The sequence below is a fragment of the Stenella coeruleoalba genome, assembly GCF_951394435.1.
Source record: "Stenella coeruleoalba genome assembly, chromosome: 13".
Lineage (NCBI taxonomy): Eukaryota > Metazoa > Chordata > Mammalia > Artiodactyla > Delphinidae > Stenella > Stenella coeruleoalba.
Window position 1 is genome coordinate 48,349,646 of NC_137159.1, and position 20,167 is coordinate 48,369,812.

The following is a 20,167-nucleotide window of genomic DNA, read 5'->3' on the forward strand; positions in this document are numbered from 1 at the left end:
CATATATTTAGTCTGGTGTTACTTGAGCTCAATTTAAACTGGGATGATGCTGGGTACAGGGATACCATAATTTATTAAACAAATCTTTTTTGTCGACTGTTTGCAAGGCATTGTGTATGGTGAATAGAAAGAGGCCCTTATTTTCAAAGCTATTTAATAAATAGAAGAGAGCCATTTATTCAAACATAAACTTTCCTTGGAAAGACATAATTCTTCATTAAAAAGCTAGAGGTGTCTGCTTAAAAAGTAAGGCCCTTAGTATCTCTGCTACTTTATATAATTGTGGGAAAGAAATCCCCATATCTTGCCTTTTTAAACATGCATGTGAGTGCCTGTGTATCCCCCATTTATGTAGACTGGCAGTATCTCCATTAATAATGATCACTGAAGAATTTCCTGTGTCACATATTTGTAAGCACATAGTTCAACCCTCTACACTTGTAAGATAAATTCATCAATTAGGGAAAATTATAAATAAAGCTGTTGGAGGAAAGATAGTTAGGGACAAGTACTTTATAAAAAAGATGCATTGGAGGAATTATAGTATATTTTTCCATTTCACCACTGTAAGATGTTTTCAGGAAATGAAAGAAACAAAGAGAAAAGAAAGAAAAGGAAGGAGAAAGAGAAAATACAGGAATAAAGAAGGAAAGAAAGAGAGGAAGAAGGAAGGCAGTTATGCAGGCAAGAGAGAAGGAAAGAAGGAAGGTACAAAGGAAAGAATATCGTTGTTCTCCTTCAGATAGGCCGCGTGTGAGCCATTGCTTTCTTTAATATCAGAACAATCTTAATGGGCAATAGCATCCCAGCAGGTGCTGTGTGAAGTAAAAACTGACAGATTAGTGTGGCAATTCCTAGTCAGATGTATGTACAACAAAAGATTTCTGCACTTGCAGCATATGCTATAGTCAATTTAGCGTACGATTAGGGCTTCACTCATTTACCCTTAATGTGAAGGGAATAGAATTTATTTTCCTTGAGAAAAATATCGTTGTAAAATAATTATTTATATAACCTATCTTAGTGAGACATTCTGTAATTCCAGATAACAGGATTAAGCCATCTTTGTGCATATCTGATAATCTTGGCTATGTTTTGCCTCCCTCTCATGCCTTCTTCTATAGGGCTGAGTATACAGAACATATTCAATACTTTCTGGTTGACTGATAATGAACAAAACCTTAGGAAGGCTTCACCTGTGGTTTGGAAAATTGAGATTATATGGGAGCAAAAGATTAATATACTAACTGGTACACTTGATTTCTTGATGAGGCTTAAATTGTTTTTATAATCAACATTTATGAAAACTTGAAAAAACTGAAGACAACATCTGTAGCAGAAATACAATTTCTGAGAAAAAACTAATGGTTAAGTCACCACTGGCACAAGAAAGAATACATAAGGCGATGAGAGCCGGTAAACGTTGTGAAGCTTGTGGTGTGTGTCCCAGGGTCTTGAACATGGTTGCTTTGGGAAATAAAAGTAGGCAGACTCTCTTGGTTTTGTGGATACAGAGAAGACTTAACAAATTTAGAAGCTGTGATGTGTGGAGATTTAAATTTAAATTTCCATGGTGCACACTAGGAGAAGATTCTCCATCATTGGATTGCTCTGGTGTTTTAAAGCACTTGCATAGAGCTCACCTAGCAACTATGAAGAAAGAAACAGTGACCTCGGGAGACTCAGGAAGATAATCAGAATTTTAATTGGAAGGCAGGTGTGAAAAACAGTGATAGAGGGAATTGTAAGCTGAAGGGAGATGGGCCTTTTGCTAATATTAACTACAGGAACATTCTAATTGTGGAACAGAACAGAGGTTTAGGATACATTTATATTCCATTTATTATTTTATGTAAGTATGTGGAGCTCTCAATGTAAATGAAGATGAGAGTATTTTGTTAACTTAGGAAATAGTCAATAGTATTTTCAGAATCACTTCATATGTTAAAAAAGGTACTTTAAGGGCAAATGCCAGCTTGTTCTCCAAATGCTTGAGATTTCTTACATTGCCTTTAATTTTTAAATTTACTTTCTATTTTTTTAACCATCAAGCCTACTCTAGAAATTGTCTTCAGCTATAATTAATAACTAATAGAAAATTTTGTAGATTCTCAAATGTAACAGATAGTATATATAAGAATAAACCCTGTTCCATGGAAAATATGTTTGTCTCTTCATATGTACAATGATCTTTTTCTTCCTAGGAAAAGAATTAATAAAATCCCCATTTATTGACCCTGATTTAGTACCACAAATGCTCAGAGTATGGATCACCATTCTGGGCCATTTATTTTCAAGTAGACACCATCCTCAGTGCCAGAATTATTGGCCAGAATGTGTGGTCTGACTAAGTATATTATGTAGCTTTTCTCCAAATGGTATAGGTGAATCCAAATTGATCATATTATATTCTTTCTTTTTAATTTACCTGTCTAGAACTTATATATTCCCTGTAGCTATATGTTTATGTATAACGTTCTTTGCAACCAATAACCACATGGATTAGATCAACAGCTACACCCTTGAGCAGTATAGAAGAGTTACGTAAAACGAATGATGAATCCATCTTATGTATAACTTTTTTGTAGTGGTTTTTTACTGTTTATTCCTTAAAGTGTTGTCCAGGAATCAGAAACATCAACGTCACTTGAGATTTTGTTAGAAATGCAGAATCTTAATGTTCAATCCACACGTACTGAGAAAGAATCTACATTTTAACAGTATATCCCAGAAATTTGTATACCTGTTAGTTTTAGAAGCTGTGAACTGGATGACAAGCCAGAATCAAGGGTAAACATTTTAAAATGTTTTTTTAAAAAGTAATTACCAATGAAAGCAATTTTGAGGAATGAATAGGTGGGAAAGACATAGATAAGCACACTAAGACTACACTAGGTCTTAGGGTCAGAATGAAACTTTGGGACGAAAGTTGGAATTTGGCACAAAACTTGAAGACAAATGTGAACTCATAAAAATTCTTAAGTATGTGGACGGGGTAGGTGAAGGGATATGTGGGAAGGCTGCTTGTGGCAGGATTGTTGTGAGTTCTGCAGTTGTAAATAACCAGCACAGTTTGGAATTATGAAGACATGGAAAAGGATGAACATACCATCCAAAGGAAGTGATTTTTGTATAGAAATGCAAAGTAATTATGTATTCACTTGTGAGTTAATATCTACAGAATACTGAAGACTGTTAGTAATTGGGGACTTATGTCTAATCGTAACAGGTCTTTTTTATATGTTGGTTTGCTTCCAACACATCAGACAGCAAGAGACTCACTAAGATGTTACACGCAGCTAAAGAGCTGAGCCATGATACTCTCCAGGAATGGAAGCTTTCCACCTTATGTGTGAAAGAAATGGTGGTGGACAAACCATGGCTCAAACACAAGCTCTATTTAGATATGTGACTTAGAAAAGTTTATCCTCTCTTAGCTTCATCTGCCCATGGTTTTACAGCCTAGAATTATTGTAAGGTTTAAGTAAAACAGTGTATGTAAATCAGTTGGCATAGCTTAAACACACAGGTTATGGTAATTATCATTATTTATTAAAAGTCTTATAGCAGCACAGGCCCCTGAGTATGTTTGGAATACATTCTGGCAAATAATAACAGTTGAAAATTTCACAAAATGATTATTTGTATTTTGTCTAGGGTTTTTTTAATCAAAAGAAGCATTATTTTAAAGGGATCATGTAATTTCATTGCTGCCAGTTAGAAAGGTATCTATTCTAATCTTGGATAATGCAATGATAATAAAACCTGTTTACGTTTTGGAAACCTATACAGGACTTCTTATCCTAACTGAGGAACTAGGACTCTGGTTCCCAAAATGGCATCCTGCAAGGAAGGATGGTTCCTAAAACAATAAGGAGGCTCCAGCTTTCAAATATTATGCTTGATTTATTATGTTCTTATAAAAAGGAAGAGAATAAATGAATATAGTAAAAAAACAAAGTAATGTCCAAATGGGATTCTTTTTTATCATTTAAAAAAAAACAACAACTGTATCCTTGAAAAGCAGTTTCCTTTCACAAAATCACAGTGATTTGCTCTCACCTAATCACATTTCTGCTCTATTTTAACTTTATGGAATGTTGAAAATGTGTCTAGAGAGGCACTCTAGAGAAAGGGAAATTTATTTGAGGTTAAGCATTTTGAAACCACTACATACTGGTTCTATCCTAAGAATTCTTAAGTATATACTCAATAATTCACACTTCTTTGCATGTCATTTCTCTCATGGTGTCTAGAAGAAAATTGGAATCTAGAACTGAATTCTGATCCTTAGTGGATAACTCTTTCAGGATTCAGTTTTCTTATTTGTAAAGGGGACATTATAACATACACTCAAGCCACTCCACAGGTCTACTGAGATAAATTAATATAATGGACATGAAACAGTAATTATAGTTCTGTCAATGGACATATAATTTCTAAAGGTCATATATCCATATCAGCATACCTGTAAATAGTGAGTAGTCAAAAGATGCATGCTGGGGGCTTCCCCGGTGGTTCAGTTGTTAAGACTCCATGCTTCCACTGCAGGGGGTGCGGGTTCGATCCTTGGTCAGGGAACTAAGATCCCACATGCAGCGCCATAGCCGAAAAAAAAAAGAGAGAGAGGACAATCTCATCATTGTGATTTGTACAACAACAAAGAAAACAAAGTCTTAAAAAAAAAAAAAGGGACAACTAGTTAAAAAAAAAAAAAAAAGATACATGCTCATTTGTCCCAAATACGTGTTAGCTAATTTTTACAAAACCTTATTTTAGTTAATGTACTACTCACCTGAAAATGATAACAATAGGACAGCTTTAAGGATTAAAAAGAGACATGTTTATACTATATTATTTTTATATCACATTTTGACTTCTAAGCTACAAGTTAATTTGTGCGAATTCAGTAAAGAATGGTAAATTTCTTGGAAATATGCATTTGTGGTTTTGGTTTGTGCTTGCTTTTATTGTTTTTACTGTTTTGGTTAAACATCTAAATCTAGCCTGCTAGCATACTGGAAATTACATTTACAAGAAATAGAATCTGTTTTGTATTCTTCAAATATGTTTAAGCATAAATTATTTCATTTTGGGAAGTAATCTTTACAAAGTTATTTACAAATATACATTCTGGTAATTTCCAGATATATCTGGCTGTGTATTTAAATGCATAATAGTGTCAGAATGTGGCAGTTGGGTATATTAAGAGCTAACTCACAAAAAGTCTTGTGTTTACAAAGCTGTGTCTGTACTGTAGAGACAACAAACAAATAAGAAGGCACCCTGCCTTTTTGTGAATCAGCATGAAGTGTTTTGGAAATAAGTTTCTATAATTCTTCTTAATGATTATAGACAAGTTATACCATATTAAAAAATAACTTCACTATTTTTCTATTGATTTTTTCCTGTTTATTTATAGAATTTAAACACAAATATGTATTCTCCCTATTAGATAAATTATGGTAAGTCAAATTCAGTGAGAATTCTCAAACTACAATCTGAAACTGTCGTAACCGTACAATTCATTCAGTTCGGTCTACTAATTTGAGTGACTGCATGGGTCATGCATATTTGTGACCAACATGCTTTCAAGGGCCCATTTCTCTTCAGAACAAGCCAGTGTATATCACATTAGGGCAGGACTCTAATTCCTTGATTTGCATGCAACTTCATAATGTCCAGAGAGAAATAAAATAATGCATTTGTCTCAATTGTAGCAGAGTTAAAAGGAGAAAAAAGTTAGCTGAATTTCTGAAACTAAGATGGAATATACCATTATAATCATGAAAACAATCATCCCTCTGTCAATTTGAGATTAAGTTACTTTAGCCCTGATTTTTCTAAGCACCTGATGCAAAAAAGTAAAGCCAGGTTAATCTATGTAACTCTATGGGAACGTAAATAGAATACTTTTTTAGAAACTGTCTTGAACATACACTAGGTAGAAGAGTCCTAAGAGTCCTGATATGGGCCCAGATGCAAAGTATAAATATCTTGAGGTCTCTCTCCTGGCACCAGGATTCCCCAAGTTTAGGTCTCAGAAGCTACAGGCTAATCCTGAGAGTGAGCAAAGTCTAGTAATTCAGAGATTTGTCATGTCCTTCCATGGATGCCATATATACTTCCTCCATTCCAGATTTTAAAATTTGTGTCCTTGTGTGCACTAACTTCACTAGCTTAGGGTTCTTCCCAGTACTGATTTTTGGTAATTCTTCTTTTTTAAGGGTTGATTATTTTTTTCAAAACAAGGCTGCAGTTTTCATATTGTTTAAATGCTGAGTACATTCTCATTGTATTTATGCCAAGTAGAGATGACTACTTTAGAAAAGTCTGATAGCAGAAGAGGAAGAAAGGAGCGAGGGAGGGGAAAAAAGAGGGAGAGAAGGAGGGAGGGAGCTTGGAAAAAGAATCCCTAAGTCCTTTTAAGAGCTTCTGTCTCTATCTGATATGAAAAATTAGCACCTTACAGAGTGCAGATCTGACACGTTCTCTTTCAGACTAATCTTTTTATGGAAACAAATGTCTGAAGCTTATTGTTTATTTTCTCATCTGTAAGATAAGGGAGAATAACATTGATTGTATCCACTTAGAATTTTTCAATGTGAGTCACTTTCTGAGCGAGATGATAGATTTGTTAATGTTCTTAATACTAAAATCTACCACAAAGGGCATTTGTTACAACTTAAGAAAAAAGCAAACTGACTTGAAAAAAAATATTTTGGTAACAAGGGAGTCGTCAAGGAAGTAGGCGTTTTGGAGTTAATATGTTTTTAGTTTTCCTTTGTTTTTGTCTAATACTTTCAACATTGGAGAATTTTCACATGTAAGGAAATGGTTCTGGAAGCAGTCAGGGACCACAGGTAATTTAAAAAAATTTTTCTATGTAACTCGCTGTGTGATTTTGTCGAGTCACTTCATTTCTCTAGGCCTCAAGTTGTCATTTGCTAAAATAGGATGTTAGCATGAGCTGTAAGGCAGTGTTACTTCCATTTTAAAATCCCATGCTTTTTGAAAATAATTGTGATACATGTGATAAAAATCAATGTGTGTGTGTGTGTGTATACACACATGACTTTTAAAATTGAGATATAATTCATATACCATAAAATTTACTTTTCAAGCAAACAATTCAGTGGGTATTAGCATATTCTTAAGATTGTGCAACTGCCACTACTGTCTAATTCTAGAGCATTCTCATCACTCAAAAAGAAACCCCATACCGACTAGCAGTCACCCCCATTCTTCCTCCACCCAGCCCCTCATAACCATTAAGTAATTTACTTTCTGACTGTACGGATTTGCCTATTCAGGACATTTAATATAATGAAATTATACAATATGTGGCCTTTGTGTCTGACTTTGTTCACTTAACACAAGGTCTTAATGTTGTAGCATCTATTAGTGCTTTATTCTTATTTGTAGGTGAATAATATCTGGCTATATGAATATACCACATTTTGTTTATCCATTCATTAGTTGATGGATTTTTGAGTTGTTTCCATATTTTGGCTGTTATGAATAAAGCTGCTGTAAACATTCATGAACAAGTTTTCATGTAAATAGATGCTTTCAATTATCTTGAGTATACACCTAAGCGTGGAATTGCTGCATCTTATGGTAACTCTATATTTAATGCTTTGAGAACCTACCAGACTATTTTCTAAAGCAGCTGCACCATTTTACATTCTAATCAGTGATTTATGAGGGCTCTAATTTCTCCAAATCCTCACCAATACTTGTTATTGTCTGTCTTTTTTCAGTATGCTGATATCAAAACTAGATAAAGTAATTTAAATAAAAGAAAACTATAGACCAATAGTTCTCATAAATATAGGACAAAAATTCTAAACAAAATTTTGATAAATGTAGACCAACAATATGTAAAAATGACACTACGTCACAACTAACGAGGATTTAGAATGTAATGTTGGTTTAACATTTGGAAATGATTCACTGCAAATTATCATATTAGTAAATTAAAAAAGAAAAAGAACAAGAAATCATATGATCATCTCAATGGATGTTAAAAACAAGAAAGTATTTGACAAAATATAATGTCCATTTCTAATTTAAGTAAACAAAGAACCAGACCAAAAAAACTCATGGCAAACTAGGAATAGAAGGAAACTCGTTCAACCTGATAAAGAGTATTTATGGAAAACCCACAGCTGAGATCATACTTAATGATGAAAGACTGAATGTTCACTCTTCCCCTAAGATTAGGAACAAGACAGGATACCTACTCTTTTCCCCCCAGCTTTATTGAAGTATTATTGACAAACAAAATTCAATATATTTCAAGTGTGCAATGTTATGATTTGATATACATATACATTGTGTAAGGATTCCCACAATTAATACGTCTATCACCTGACATATTTACATTTCTTGTGTGTATGAGAATGCTTAAGATCTAGTCTTTTGGCAAATTTCAGTAATGCAGTGCAGAATTATCATTATCAACTATAGTCACCGTTCTATACATTAGACCCTCAAACCGTATTCATCGTGTAACTGAAAGTTTGTACCCTTTTCCCTACCTGTCCCTATGTCCTCCTCCCCACAGCTCCTGGCAACCACTCTTCTACTCTCTGCTTCTGAGTTTGACTTTTTTGTAGATTCCTTATATTAAGTGATAACGTGCAGTATTTGTCTTTCTCTGCCTGGCTTATTTCACTTAACATAATGACCTCTAGGTTCATCCATATTGTCCTCAATGGCAGGATTGTCTTTTAAGGTTGGATAATATGTGATACACATTTCACATTTTCTTTAAGGGATGTCCACTCATGACACTTCTCTTCAGCATTGTACTGAATGTTCTATCCAGGACAATTAGGTAAGAAAAAGAAATAAATGACATGCAGTATGAAAGGAAGAAATAAAACTATCTGTACTTGCAGATTGTATTATCTTGAATACAGAAAATCCTAAGGAAACCACACACATGCACGCACGCATGCACACACACACACACACACACACACACAAACTATTAGAGCTAATGAGTTCAGCAAGATTGTAAGATACAAGATCAATATATGAAGATTGATTCTTTATGTGGAATAGTAACAAACACTCTGAAAATGAACTTAAAAAGCAAGTCCACTACAGTAGCATCTGCCAGTGATAGGATTTTTAAGGATATGTTTCTGGCAGAAAGCATAAAGAAAGAATGCAAGCTATCAGTTTAGAAATAATACTTATGTTAACTTCTGAGAGCTGAAATGAAGGCCTAGAGATACAACTTGACAAAAGCCACTATTTGAGAGTGCAGACACAGTGCAGAGTACACAAAAAACGTGTTATTGTTGAACTGCAAAGCACGGAATGTTACTTTGCAGCTGTCCTCTGTGTTGAACATGGGAGCCTCCTGTTCTCTTGACCATATTTCCTGATATGCATATTGCCAACTATTTCAGGAAAACAGTCCAATTTCCAGGACTGAGGCTTTAGGGGGAAAAAAGAACCCTTGGCCCAGAAAGACAGCTATTCAGAGCAATTGAGCAAGACCAGTAAATAGAGGATTCTGATCTCTAGTGTTTTCTTTTTTCTTTTCTTTCTTTTTTTTCTTTTTTAAAATTTATTTTATTTATTTACTTTTGGTGTTGGGTCTTCATTGTTGCGTGCAGGCTTTCTCTAGTTGCAGTGAGCGGGGGCTACTCTTCGTTGTGGTGCGGAGTCTTCTCATTGCGGTGGCTTCTCTTGTGGGGCACGGGCTCTAGGCGTGTGGGCTTCAGTAGTTGTGGCACGCAGGCTCAGTAGTTGTGGCACACGGGCTTAGTTGCTCCGCAGCATGTGGGATCTTCCTGGACCAGGGCTTGAACCTGTGTCCTCTGCGTTGGCAGGCGGATTCTTAATCACTGCACCACTGCAGGGAAGTCCTCTAGTGTTTTCTTAAATAAATATTGCAAGTTATTTCAGAAGTGGGGAGAGAGGAATGGAAGGGTTCTACTACAAAAACAAACCTTTCAATGGGCTTCTTTTGCCTTCATTCCTAAAAAGTTTTCCATTGTCCCCAGTGGATATTGTAAATCAGTTATAGGCTACGGAGACTTCAGGGCCAGAATCATAGTATAAGTTACCAACTGTTTTAAATATCATTTAAAATTTAGTTTTATTTAACGTGGGAGAAGAATCATAAAAAACGATTCACAGAAGGACTCAATACTTATGTAAGTTGAAGTCACTTTTCTCTCCTGGATTAAAGAAAGAATAAAAATCCTTTAGTCTTTAGTATTTAAAACTTTGGCCTAATTAGTTCACGAATTTTGTGCATACAGTAAGGCAACAGTAAAAGGCAACAGACGAAATTTGTTGATTGTTAATATTACGCCAGGCGTACTGCAAATGTACATTTGACCAGAGTTTCTCAACTTACTGGCTATTGACATTTTGGGCTGGGTAACTTTTTGCTGTGGGGCTGTTCTGTGCATTGCAGGGTGTTGAGCGTTATCCTTGGCCTCTACCCACTAGATGCCAGTAACATCCCCTCCTGGTTATGAGCATCAAAAATGCTCTATGGGAGCATAATCTCCCTTGACTGAGAACCTTATAACCTCACCACAACTTTAAGAAAGATATAATTATGATTCCCCTTTCATACCCCTTCCCCCAAAAAAGAAGCTGGGATAGATTGAATAACTTGCTCAAGGACACATAGCTAATGAGTGCCAGAGCTGTAATTCGAAACCAGACTTATCGTGATGCTTACGTATACCATCCTGACCACCCAGTTCTCTCCTGAATTCTTATTTCTGGTCCAACAATAGGGGTTTACACAAGGGCACAGATCTTAAGAGTAACTTTGCCTAATGTGTTTGAATCCCACACACCGTCAATTGCATCTTTCATGTCATTCTTCTCACTTCTTACTAAAGGATGGTAAGTTATCATGACAAAAGTGTGGATTCTGGAGTCAGACTGCCTGTGTTTGAATCCAGACTCTGTTTCTTATTAGCTGAGTGATTTGGGGGAAGAAACTTGGTCTTTCTGGACCTGAGAGGCCCCACATGTACGCATGGGCTGGTGGAGTACTTCCACATAGAGTTTGCACTAGGATGAGATGAGGTACCATATATAAAGCATTTAGAACAGTTAATGGAGCACAAGCTGTGTAAATGTTAAATCTTAGCTTTTAAATACTATTTAAGTCCATCACCTGACTAAGTAAGTTACTAGAAATATATATATCAGCCTTGCTTTGTGGTAAGAACTAGCTGAACATTTTCTCTTCTGATGCCTACAAAGAATCTGAGTTTCTAGGGCAGAGATAGCCACTGATTCTCCAACACTGTTTTCCCTACATGTGTGTTTCATGTATTTTGCTAACCCAGCTCTTGCCAGGCAGGTCTCTAGGGAAAATTTGACCCTGCACCCTAATCTGCTGCTACAGAACTGGCTGGGAAGCTGCATATTTCATTCATTTATATATTCAATCATTTGACCCTCAAATAATTATCACTTTCTATTTCCAAGATTCTGTGCCAAGTGCTGTATGAGAATGAAGTGTTACCTTTTCTATAAAAATGTTCTCAGGAGATATAAAAGCCAGCTCTGTCATATCCATTCAGTGGAGTTACTTTCAAATCTCAATGCAGGCATTATCTAGCTGTTTGGCTATAAACCAGTTGCTTAACCTCTCTGTTATTTCCTCATAAATGACAATGCCACAGTAATGGTTCCTGTCTCCTGGGGTGGTTGCAGTAGATGGCCTAATATGTGCAAACCACACAGCATCTCTCTAGCCTATAGGGTAAGTGTGTGCTGAATGGTAAATTCTGTTCTTGGCTCCTGTGTGCCAGTCCTGAAATAATAGTAAAAAAAAAAAAGAAAAAAAAAAAAAAAAAACTATGTGAGAACTTCCAGTTTGACACCAAATGTCAAGCCAGGTTGGAGGAATGATCAGAGTGGCCACAGGATTTCACACTGAGTTTTGTCTAGTGTATCAGGACACACTGGTGCATCCAAAGATGTACTCAGACTGAAAAAAAAGATTGTATCTTCTTGTTGTCGTTTAATGTGGTAGAAGACAATCCAGGTTGAAGGAAGAAATATGTTTATCCAAATACATACCCTCATTCACTCTCTGAAGCTTTTCCTGTGATGTTAAACTCTTTGATATCTTTCAAGCTCAACACCTTTGGCACTTTCTCCTAGACTTTATAAAATTCATTTTTTAAATCAATTATTCTGAGTATGTTTTGCCTCCTAATTAAATTATAAATTTGTAGGTAGGAAACATACGTTTTCTTTTTCTAATAGCTTATAGTACCTTGCATAGCATCTTTTATATAGCAGTGTTAGATTAATATATGTTAATTTATTGGCCAAAAACTGTGATGTGGAAAATCAATGGATTTTGCTGAGAACGTTTGGGAGAGGCTGACTAGTCTTCCTTCAATTGCTCTTGTTATACAGCAAATAGATGTATTTATTTATGATCCTCTGCCACAGCTTTAGGGGACCTTTGAGAAGCTTTCCTATGTGGTTTATTAATCAAATTCACTTTTAAACTGGCATATTTGCCACCTCACTTTTTAAAAAAAGCCTAGTTTAAAATTTTCCTCTTAGACAAGGAACATGATGGCGAAATAGATTATCGCATTAAATGCTGTGTCACCACCACTTAGAGAGTTTAACTCACTTCTCTATAATTACTCTTTGGACTCCACTGAAGAGCTGTAATGTACACGGCTGGTGGCAGTCAGACCCAAGCCTTGCCTCTCCTATTTTTTATTTACTGTTTTGTGAACTATGATTTTCATCCTCTTCATGACATCTCTGGTATATAATTATTTGAAGCCTTCACTTTATATTTCTTATTGTATAAGTAGTGGCTTAGGTCAGGTATGGATTAAAATGCTACTTCCCTAAGAAGTTACAACAGACACCGCAGAAATACAAAACATGCTAAGAGACTACTATAAGCAACTCTATGCCAATAAAATGGACAACCTGGAAGAAATCAACAAATTCTTAGAAAGGTATAACCTTCCAAGACTGAACCAGGAAGAAATAGAAAACATGAACAGACCAATCACAAGTAATGAAATGGAAACTGTGATTAAAAATCTTCCAACAAACAAAAGTCCAGGACCAGATGGCTTCACAGGTGAATTCTATCAAACATTTAGAAAACAGCTAACACCCATCTTTCTCAAACTCTTCCAAAAAATTGCAGAGGAAGGAACACTCCCAAACTCATTCTGTGAGGCCACTATCACCCTGATACCAAAACCAGACAAAAATACTACAAAAAAAGAAAATTACAGACCAATATCACTGATGAATATAGATGTAAAAATCCTCAGCAAAATACTAGCAAACAGAATCCAACAACACATTAAAAGGATCATACACCATGATCAAGTGGGATTTATCCCAGGGATGCAAGGATTCCTCAATATATGCAAATCAATCAATGTGATAAGCTATATTAACAAATTGAAGAATAAAGACCATATGATCATCTCAATAGATGCAGAAAAAGCTTTTGACAAAATTCAACACCCATTTATGATAAAAACTCTCCAGGAAGCAGGCATAGAGGGAGCCTACCTCAACATAATAAAGGCCATATATGACAAACCCACAGCAAACATCATTCTCAGTGGTGAAAAACAAAGCATTTCCTCTAAGATCAGGAAGAAGACAAGGAAGTCCACTCTCACCACTATTATTAAACGTAGTTTTGGAGGTCCTACCCATGGCAATCAGAGAAGAAAAAAAATGAAAGGAATCCAAATTGGAAAAGAAGAAGTAAAACTGTCACTGTTTGCAGATGACATGATACTATACATAGAGAATCTTAAAGATGCCACCAGAAAACTACTAGAGCTAATCAATGAATTTGGTAAAGATGCAGGATACAGAATTAATGCACAGAAATCTCTTGCATTCCTATACACTAATGATGAAAAATGTGAAAGAGAAATTAAGGAAACACTCCCATTTATCATTGCAACAAAAAGAATAAAATACCTAGGAATAAACCTACCTAGGGAGACAAAAGACCTGTATGCAGAAAACTGTAAGACACTGATGAAAGAAATTAAAGATGATACCAACAGATGGAGAGATATACCATGTTCCGGGATTGGAAGAATCAATATTGTGAAAATGGCTATACTACCCAAAGCAATCTACAGATTCAACGCAATCCCTATCAAATTACCAATGGCATTTTTTACAGAACTAGAACTAAAAAATCTTAAAATTTGTGTGGAGACACAAAAGACCCTGAATAGCCAAAGCAGTCTTGAAGGAAAAAAAACGGAGATGGAGGATTCAGACTCCCTGACTTCAGACTATACTACAAAGCTACAGTAATCAAGACAATATGGTACTGGCACAAAAACAGAAACAAAGATCAATGGAACATGATATAAACCCACGCACCTATGGTCAATTAATCTATGACATAGGAGGCAAGGATATACAATGGAAAAAAGACAGTCTCTTCAATAAGTGGTGCTGGGAAAACTGGACAGCTACATGTAAAAGAATGAGATTGGAACACTCCCTAACAACATATAGAAAAATAAACTCAAAATGGATTAGAGACCTAAATGTAAGACCAGATACTATAAAACTCTTAGAGGAAAACAAAGGAAGAACACTCTTTGACATTAGTCACAGCAAGATCTTTTTTTTTTTTTTTTTTTGGCGGTACATGGACCTCTCACTGTTGTGGCCTCTCCCGTTGTGGAGCACAGACTTCGGACGCGCAGGCTCAGCGGCCATGGATCACGGGCCCAGCCACTCCGCGGCATGTGGGATCTTCCTGGACCGGGGCACGAACCTGTGTTCCCTGCATGGGCAGGCGGACTTTAAACCACTGCGCCAGCAGGGAAGCCCAGCAAGATCTTTTTTGATCCACCTCCTAGAGTAATGGAAATAAAAACAAAAGTAAACAAATGGGACCTAGTGAAACTTAACAGCTTTTGCACAGCAAAGGAAACCATAAACAAGACGAAAAGATAACCCTCAGAATGGGAGAAGATATTTGCAAACCAATCAACGGACAAAGGATTAATCCCCAAAATATATAAACAGCTCATGCAGCTCAATATTAAAAAAACAAACAACCCAATCCAAAAATGGGCACAAGATCTAAATAGACATTTCTCCACAGAAGACATACAGATGGCCAAGAAGCACATTAAAAGCTGCTCAACATCACTAATCATTAGAGAAATGCAAATCTAAACTACAATGAGGTATCACCTCACACCAGTTAGAATGGGCATCATCAGAAAATCTACAAACAAATGCTGGAGAGGGTGTGGAGAAAAGAGAACCCTCTTGCACTGTTGGTGGGAATGTAAATTGATACAGCCACTATGGAGAACAGTATGGAGGTTCCTTAAAAAACTAAAAATTGAATTACCATGTGATCCAGCAATCCCACTACTGTGCATATACCCAGAGAAAACCATAATTCAAAAAGACACATGTACCCCAATGTTCACTGCAGCACTGTTTCCAATAGCCAGGTCATGGAAGCAACCTAAATGCCCATCGACAGATGAATGGATAAAGAAGAAGTGGTATATATACACAATGGAATATTACTCAGCCATAAAAAGGAACAAAATTGGGTCATTTGTAGAGACGTGGATGGATCTAGAGGCTGTCATACAGAGTGAAGTAAGTCAGAAAGAGAAAAACAAATATCGTATATTAACGTGTATATGTGGAACCTAGAAAAATGGTACAGATGAACCAGTTTGCAGGGCAGAAATTGAGACACAGAAGTAGAGGACAAACGTATGGACACCAAGGGGGGAAAGCGGTGGGGGGTGTGGGTGTGATGAATTGGGCGATTGGGATTGACATGTATACACTGATGTGTATAAAATTGATGACTAATAAGGACCTGCTGTATAAAAAAATAAAATAAAATTCAAAATTGAAATAAATAAATAAAATGCTACTTCCCTAGCCAGACCATTATGTTTCCGTGTGTGTGTGTATGTGTGTGTGTGTGTGTGTGTGTGTGTGTGTGTGTGTGTGTGTGAGTGAGTGAGAGAGAGAGAGAGAGAGAGAGAGAGAGAGAGAGAGAGAGAGAGAAAATGAATGGGATTGAAAGCAATACACTCTTGCGCCTGGCTCCTTCCCTTTGTTCTCCTTCCACAGTTGTCTTTCCTCACCTGCTGCACCCGACCTGTGAGTGCCACTGTAATCAGTCTTCATGGCTAAGTCAGTTTATCTCCCATCTGAAAGTCCTGGGACCATCCTAATCGAGTCAGGTGATATAGGGTATCTCATTTTGCTCTGACACTCTGATGGTGAATCCTGGTTTTAGATACCAAGCACTTTTCTTTGTGAAGAAGCTCCTACCAAGTACCCAGTTTACAGAAACTCCATCGTAGTCTTGGTTCCCAGTTTATGAATAATGAAATTCAACCTTGAATCCCAAGCCTTAGGACCAAACCCCTTTTGCCCTAGGTCCCTGCTACTGCTTTCTTGCCTGCTTCTCTGTTTTCCTGGAATTCTTCTCACTGTGTACTACTAAACTCCCTGCATCACCGTCCACTCATCCATGTTCCCTTCCCAGTTCTACTAGACCTTTCTCAAGTATTTACTCCACTCAAGGGCATCTGTCACTGCCTCAGTTTCTGGATGTCCGTGATCTACTCCGTTATCTGCTGAAACAGCCCTGCATCATGCTGTTTGTGGGTAGGATTTGTGTCGACTGAAGTTCTCTCTGCAAGCTCTCTAGTGAAAACAGTGTTGGCAGTAACATGTAGGCAGCTTGGGGACTGAAGTCTCCATAATGTGGTACATATACTCCCATCCTTTCAAAGGAATTGGCAGAGTAGCTTTAAAATAATTGTGTTGGGCTTCCCTGGTGGCGCAGTGGTTGAGAGTCCACCTGCTGATGCAGGGGACGTGGGTTCGTGCCCTGGTCCGGGAGGATCCCACATGCCGCGGAGTGGCTGGGCCTGTGGGCCATGGCCGCTGAGCCTGCTTGAACTGAGCGTGTGCTCCGCAGCGGGAGAGGCCACAGCGGTGAGAGGCCCGCGTACCACACACACACACACACAAAATAATAATAATAATTGTATTAAATTGGAGTGGAGCAACAGTGTTATGCTGTGATTTTTGATTTTCATTTGGAAAAATAAAACATATCATGACATAAGCATGATGTGATATAATGAACATAAGAAGGGAAATTTGATGGCACATAATGTCTACAGCTTGTGTATATCATTTCTCCTCAGGTAGAGGAAGAAATTATTAACCTCGTTAAAATGAATGAATACTTTAGGCCTCTGGGTACCATTTTAAAAAACTGTTGCTTTCGTGTGTCTGAATGTACGGGAGTGTGGGCTAAGGACTTCCTAAATATAATGCATAGAAAGTATTGATTCAGCTATTAAAAGTTGTTTGTAATCAATTAATCTATGTATTTGTCCCCAAGGTGGGACTTCTTACCTTTGAGAAATATACATTTTATTTCTAACCTACACACCTTACCCCATGTAATAACAGTTGGTATGACTCAAATTTGTTATTGAATACAGACATATTATAAGACTTGTCTTATTTTAACAGCTTTTCTTTTTCTATTTCAATTTTTAGATGATATATGATGTAATTGGTTTGGCCCAATCACATATAGAATACTTAGACCATTTGCTTCCAGCAATATAAACACAGCTGCTAAACCTGAAAAATGGAGCTACAATTGACCACTTACTGTACTCCAGAAAATTTGCTAAGTGCTTCTGAAACATTATTTTGTAACAACCTCATAAACCTCATAACGCTCTCTATTGGGAAACTGAGACTCAGAGACATTGAGGAATTTGCTTACGCTTCTAATAATAAATGGCTGAATCAGGATTTGAACTCTGTTCAGTGGATCTGGTGTCCATAATGGGTCCATGCTTACCCTAGTCTCCATTCTATCAGCAAGTGGAAATTAATTATTAAAGGAAAATTAAAGTCATTCTCTTAAATCTCTCATTTTTCTGCCATGATCTTGCCAGGGTAACAGTGTTCATCTCCCTTAGTATTTTCTCCTCCATTTCCATTGACTGTGTATGGGTCACTTTCTGTGGAAGGCACTGTTCTGGGCACATGATGGAGCCCAAAGAAGCATAGGAGATGGGTTTCTCATTCTGGCAGCTTACTTTCTGATTGACAGGGCAAAACTATCTCACTACAGATAATTAATAAAACTGGCCGAGTATGTCAAATGAGGAGGGTGGAGGTGAAGCTCACTGTGCTCTGGCACAGGTGAGGAAAGGTGGAAGATGATTCAGAACAGAAAAAACAGGAGCTGCTTTGAAGAAGTGATTGGGGCCAAATTGGATGGTCTGGATGCTGATCTGTTACCTGACAACAGACACGTTGAAACACTTTGATGCTGATGTATACTCATCAGAGGCACTTTGCTTTTCTTTTTAAAGATTTTAGTAGTTTTAACAGTTTAAATTTAAACTAAGATGGTTTGTTTTTTAGTTTAATTTCCATCTCCCACTGCTATAAATATGAAGTCCATGGTAGCATAGATCACGCCTGACTTGTTCACCTCTATATCTCTGACAGCTACAACTGTCTCTAGCATGTAGCAAGTTCTTAAAAAACTTGGTGGTGAAAGAGTTAGGCATGACTGACAAAAGCATTCTGCATTCTGGTTTCTAATTACTATAATAATGCATATTAAAGAGGTTTAAACTGTTGAATGCTCTTTTCGATAACTTATCCGGTCCATTGTTACAAATATTGGGTGTTTATTAGGTTTATCTTTTTGTTGTAGTATTTGGACCTGTGAGAAAAGATAGAACTTTTACCAGGGTCTCAGTTTCAATATGTTTTTCTTATAAAACATATTTATGGAGGCCCTGTTTTACTATCCTAAATTGAAATTCATAAGTAAGGTAATCTAGTAAAATAAGATAGATGACACAGATTATATAACGCTTAACTTAAAAAATCAATATGATTCCATATTAATATAAAGGAGGAATATGAAGAAAGCTATTTTAATGAAATTCTTTGTATCTCAGTATGCAGTGTTCAGACATGTGAAGAATAGAAGCCATAGAAGGTAATCAGCTGCTTATACCTAAGTGCAGACTCTCCATGAATATGAAGCCACATTTGCACACTAATGGAGGTGTGTTATGTTGGTGACTCGCACGATCGGATGTTTTGCAGTTGGTGACTTAGCTTTTTTGAATTGGGGAACAACTCTTGGTAAATTTCCAAATCAATTAAGTTTTATACTTTCCAGGTTTACATAGTGGTTGCATTCTAAAATGAAAACAAAAAAAAACATTCAGAAAAAAATATAAAAGTGTGCAAAAAATACATGGTGTTTATTTGCTTAAAACTACGTTCTGGGCTCAAATAATTATAAACAGGTTATTCATCTAGATGGATATCTGGTTGGACATTTGAAAGCTGCGTGGAGCATACTTTACATTTCAGGATGTCTAGTATCCCTGACCACTACCCACTAGATGCCAGCACAGCGCTCCCATCTGTGTGGAATCTACATACATACATGAGATCACAAATTTAAAAGATTTGTGCCTCTGGGGTAGTACTACATGCTTTGAGAACCATTGCTGTAGATAAATAAGGAGCTAGGCAAAGGTTATTACTCTCTCGCCTTCATTGGAGGTACAGATATCTTCCCTCAATTAAATCTGCTGTCACTGACACTGGTTGCCTCCCGTCAATCTTTTATACCCTCCCTTTTCAGCCCTCATGTTGTCTTCAAGGTGCATCTCCCCAGAAATATCCTGGACTTTGAGCCTAGCCTTTCTGAATTCTTATCTCAAGTGCTGGCATTGAGCAATTTAATAAAATCTGATAAATCAGCTCCCAGCATACTACTACTGACATATAGGGACTTAAAGCTTTACTTCATATTTTTTAATTACAGCAGCACTAAGGCATCCTTGTAAAATTTCAGATCTCTACCATGTATCTGTGAAAGGAATGTTCAGTTATGTTGGCTTTCCAAAGACATTATGTAATTTTGCTAACAACCTGTTATAGACCAGAACTCTCAGGTTATTTAATATCATGGAGACTCAGATGTTTCTTCTATAAAATAGAAATGATAATTACAACTGAAGTTGTATCTGGGATTATTAAACAAGATATCAACTGTATAAAATTGTTAGCATAAACCCAA

The 20,167-nt window shown here is 36.6% G+C and overlaps 1 protein-coding gene across 2 annotated transcripts in view; it reads left to right on the forward strand.

Moving 5' to 3' along the window:
• The window catches only part of LOC307195881 (neurexin-1-like), a 752,915-nt gene that overhangs the window by 708,522 nt on the left and 24,226 nt on the right, over window positions 1-20,167 (forward strand). Inside the window, exon 11 of one of the 2 annotated variants that reach the window (XM_079940450.1) lies at window positions 19,029-19,212. The exons of the other annotated variant lie outside the window; for it this stretch is intronic. Coding sequence (XP_079796576.1) covers window positions 19,029-19,057 — 29 coding nt within the window. The 3' untranslated portion in view covers window positions 19,058-19,212. Of the gene's footprint in view, window positions 1-19,028; window positions 19,213-20,167 lie in introns of those variants that run through there. 2 annotated transcript variants of the gene reach the window in all.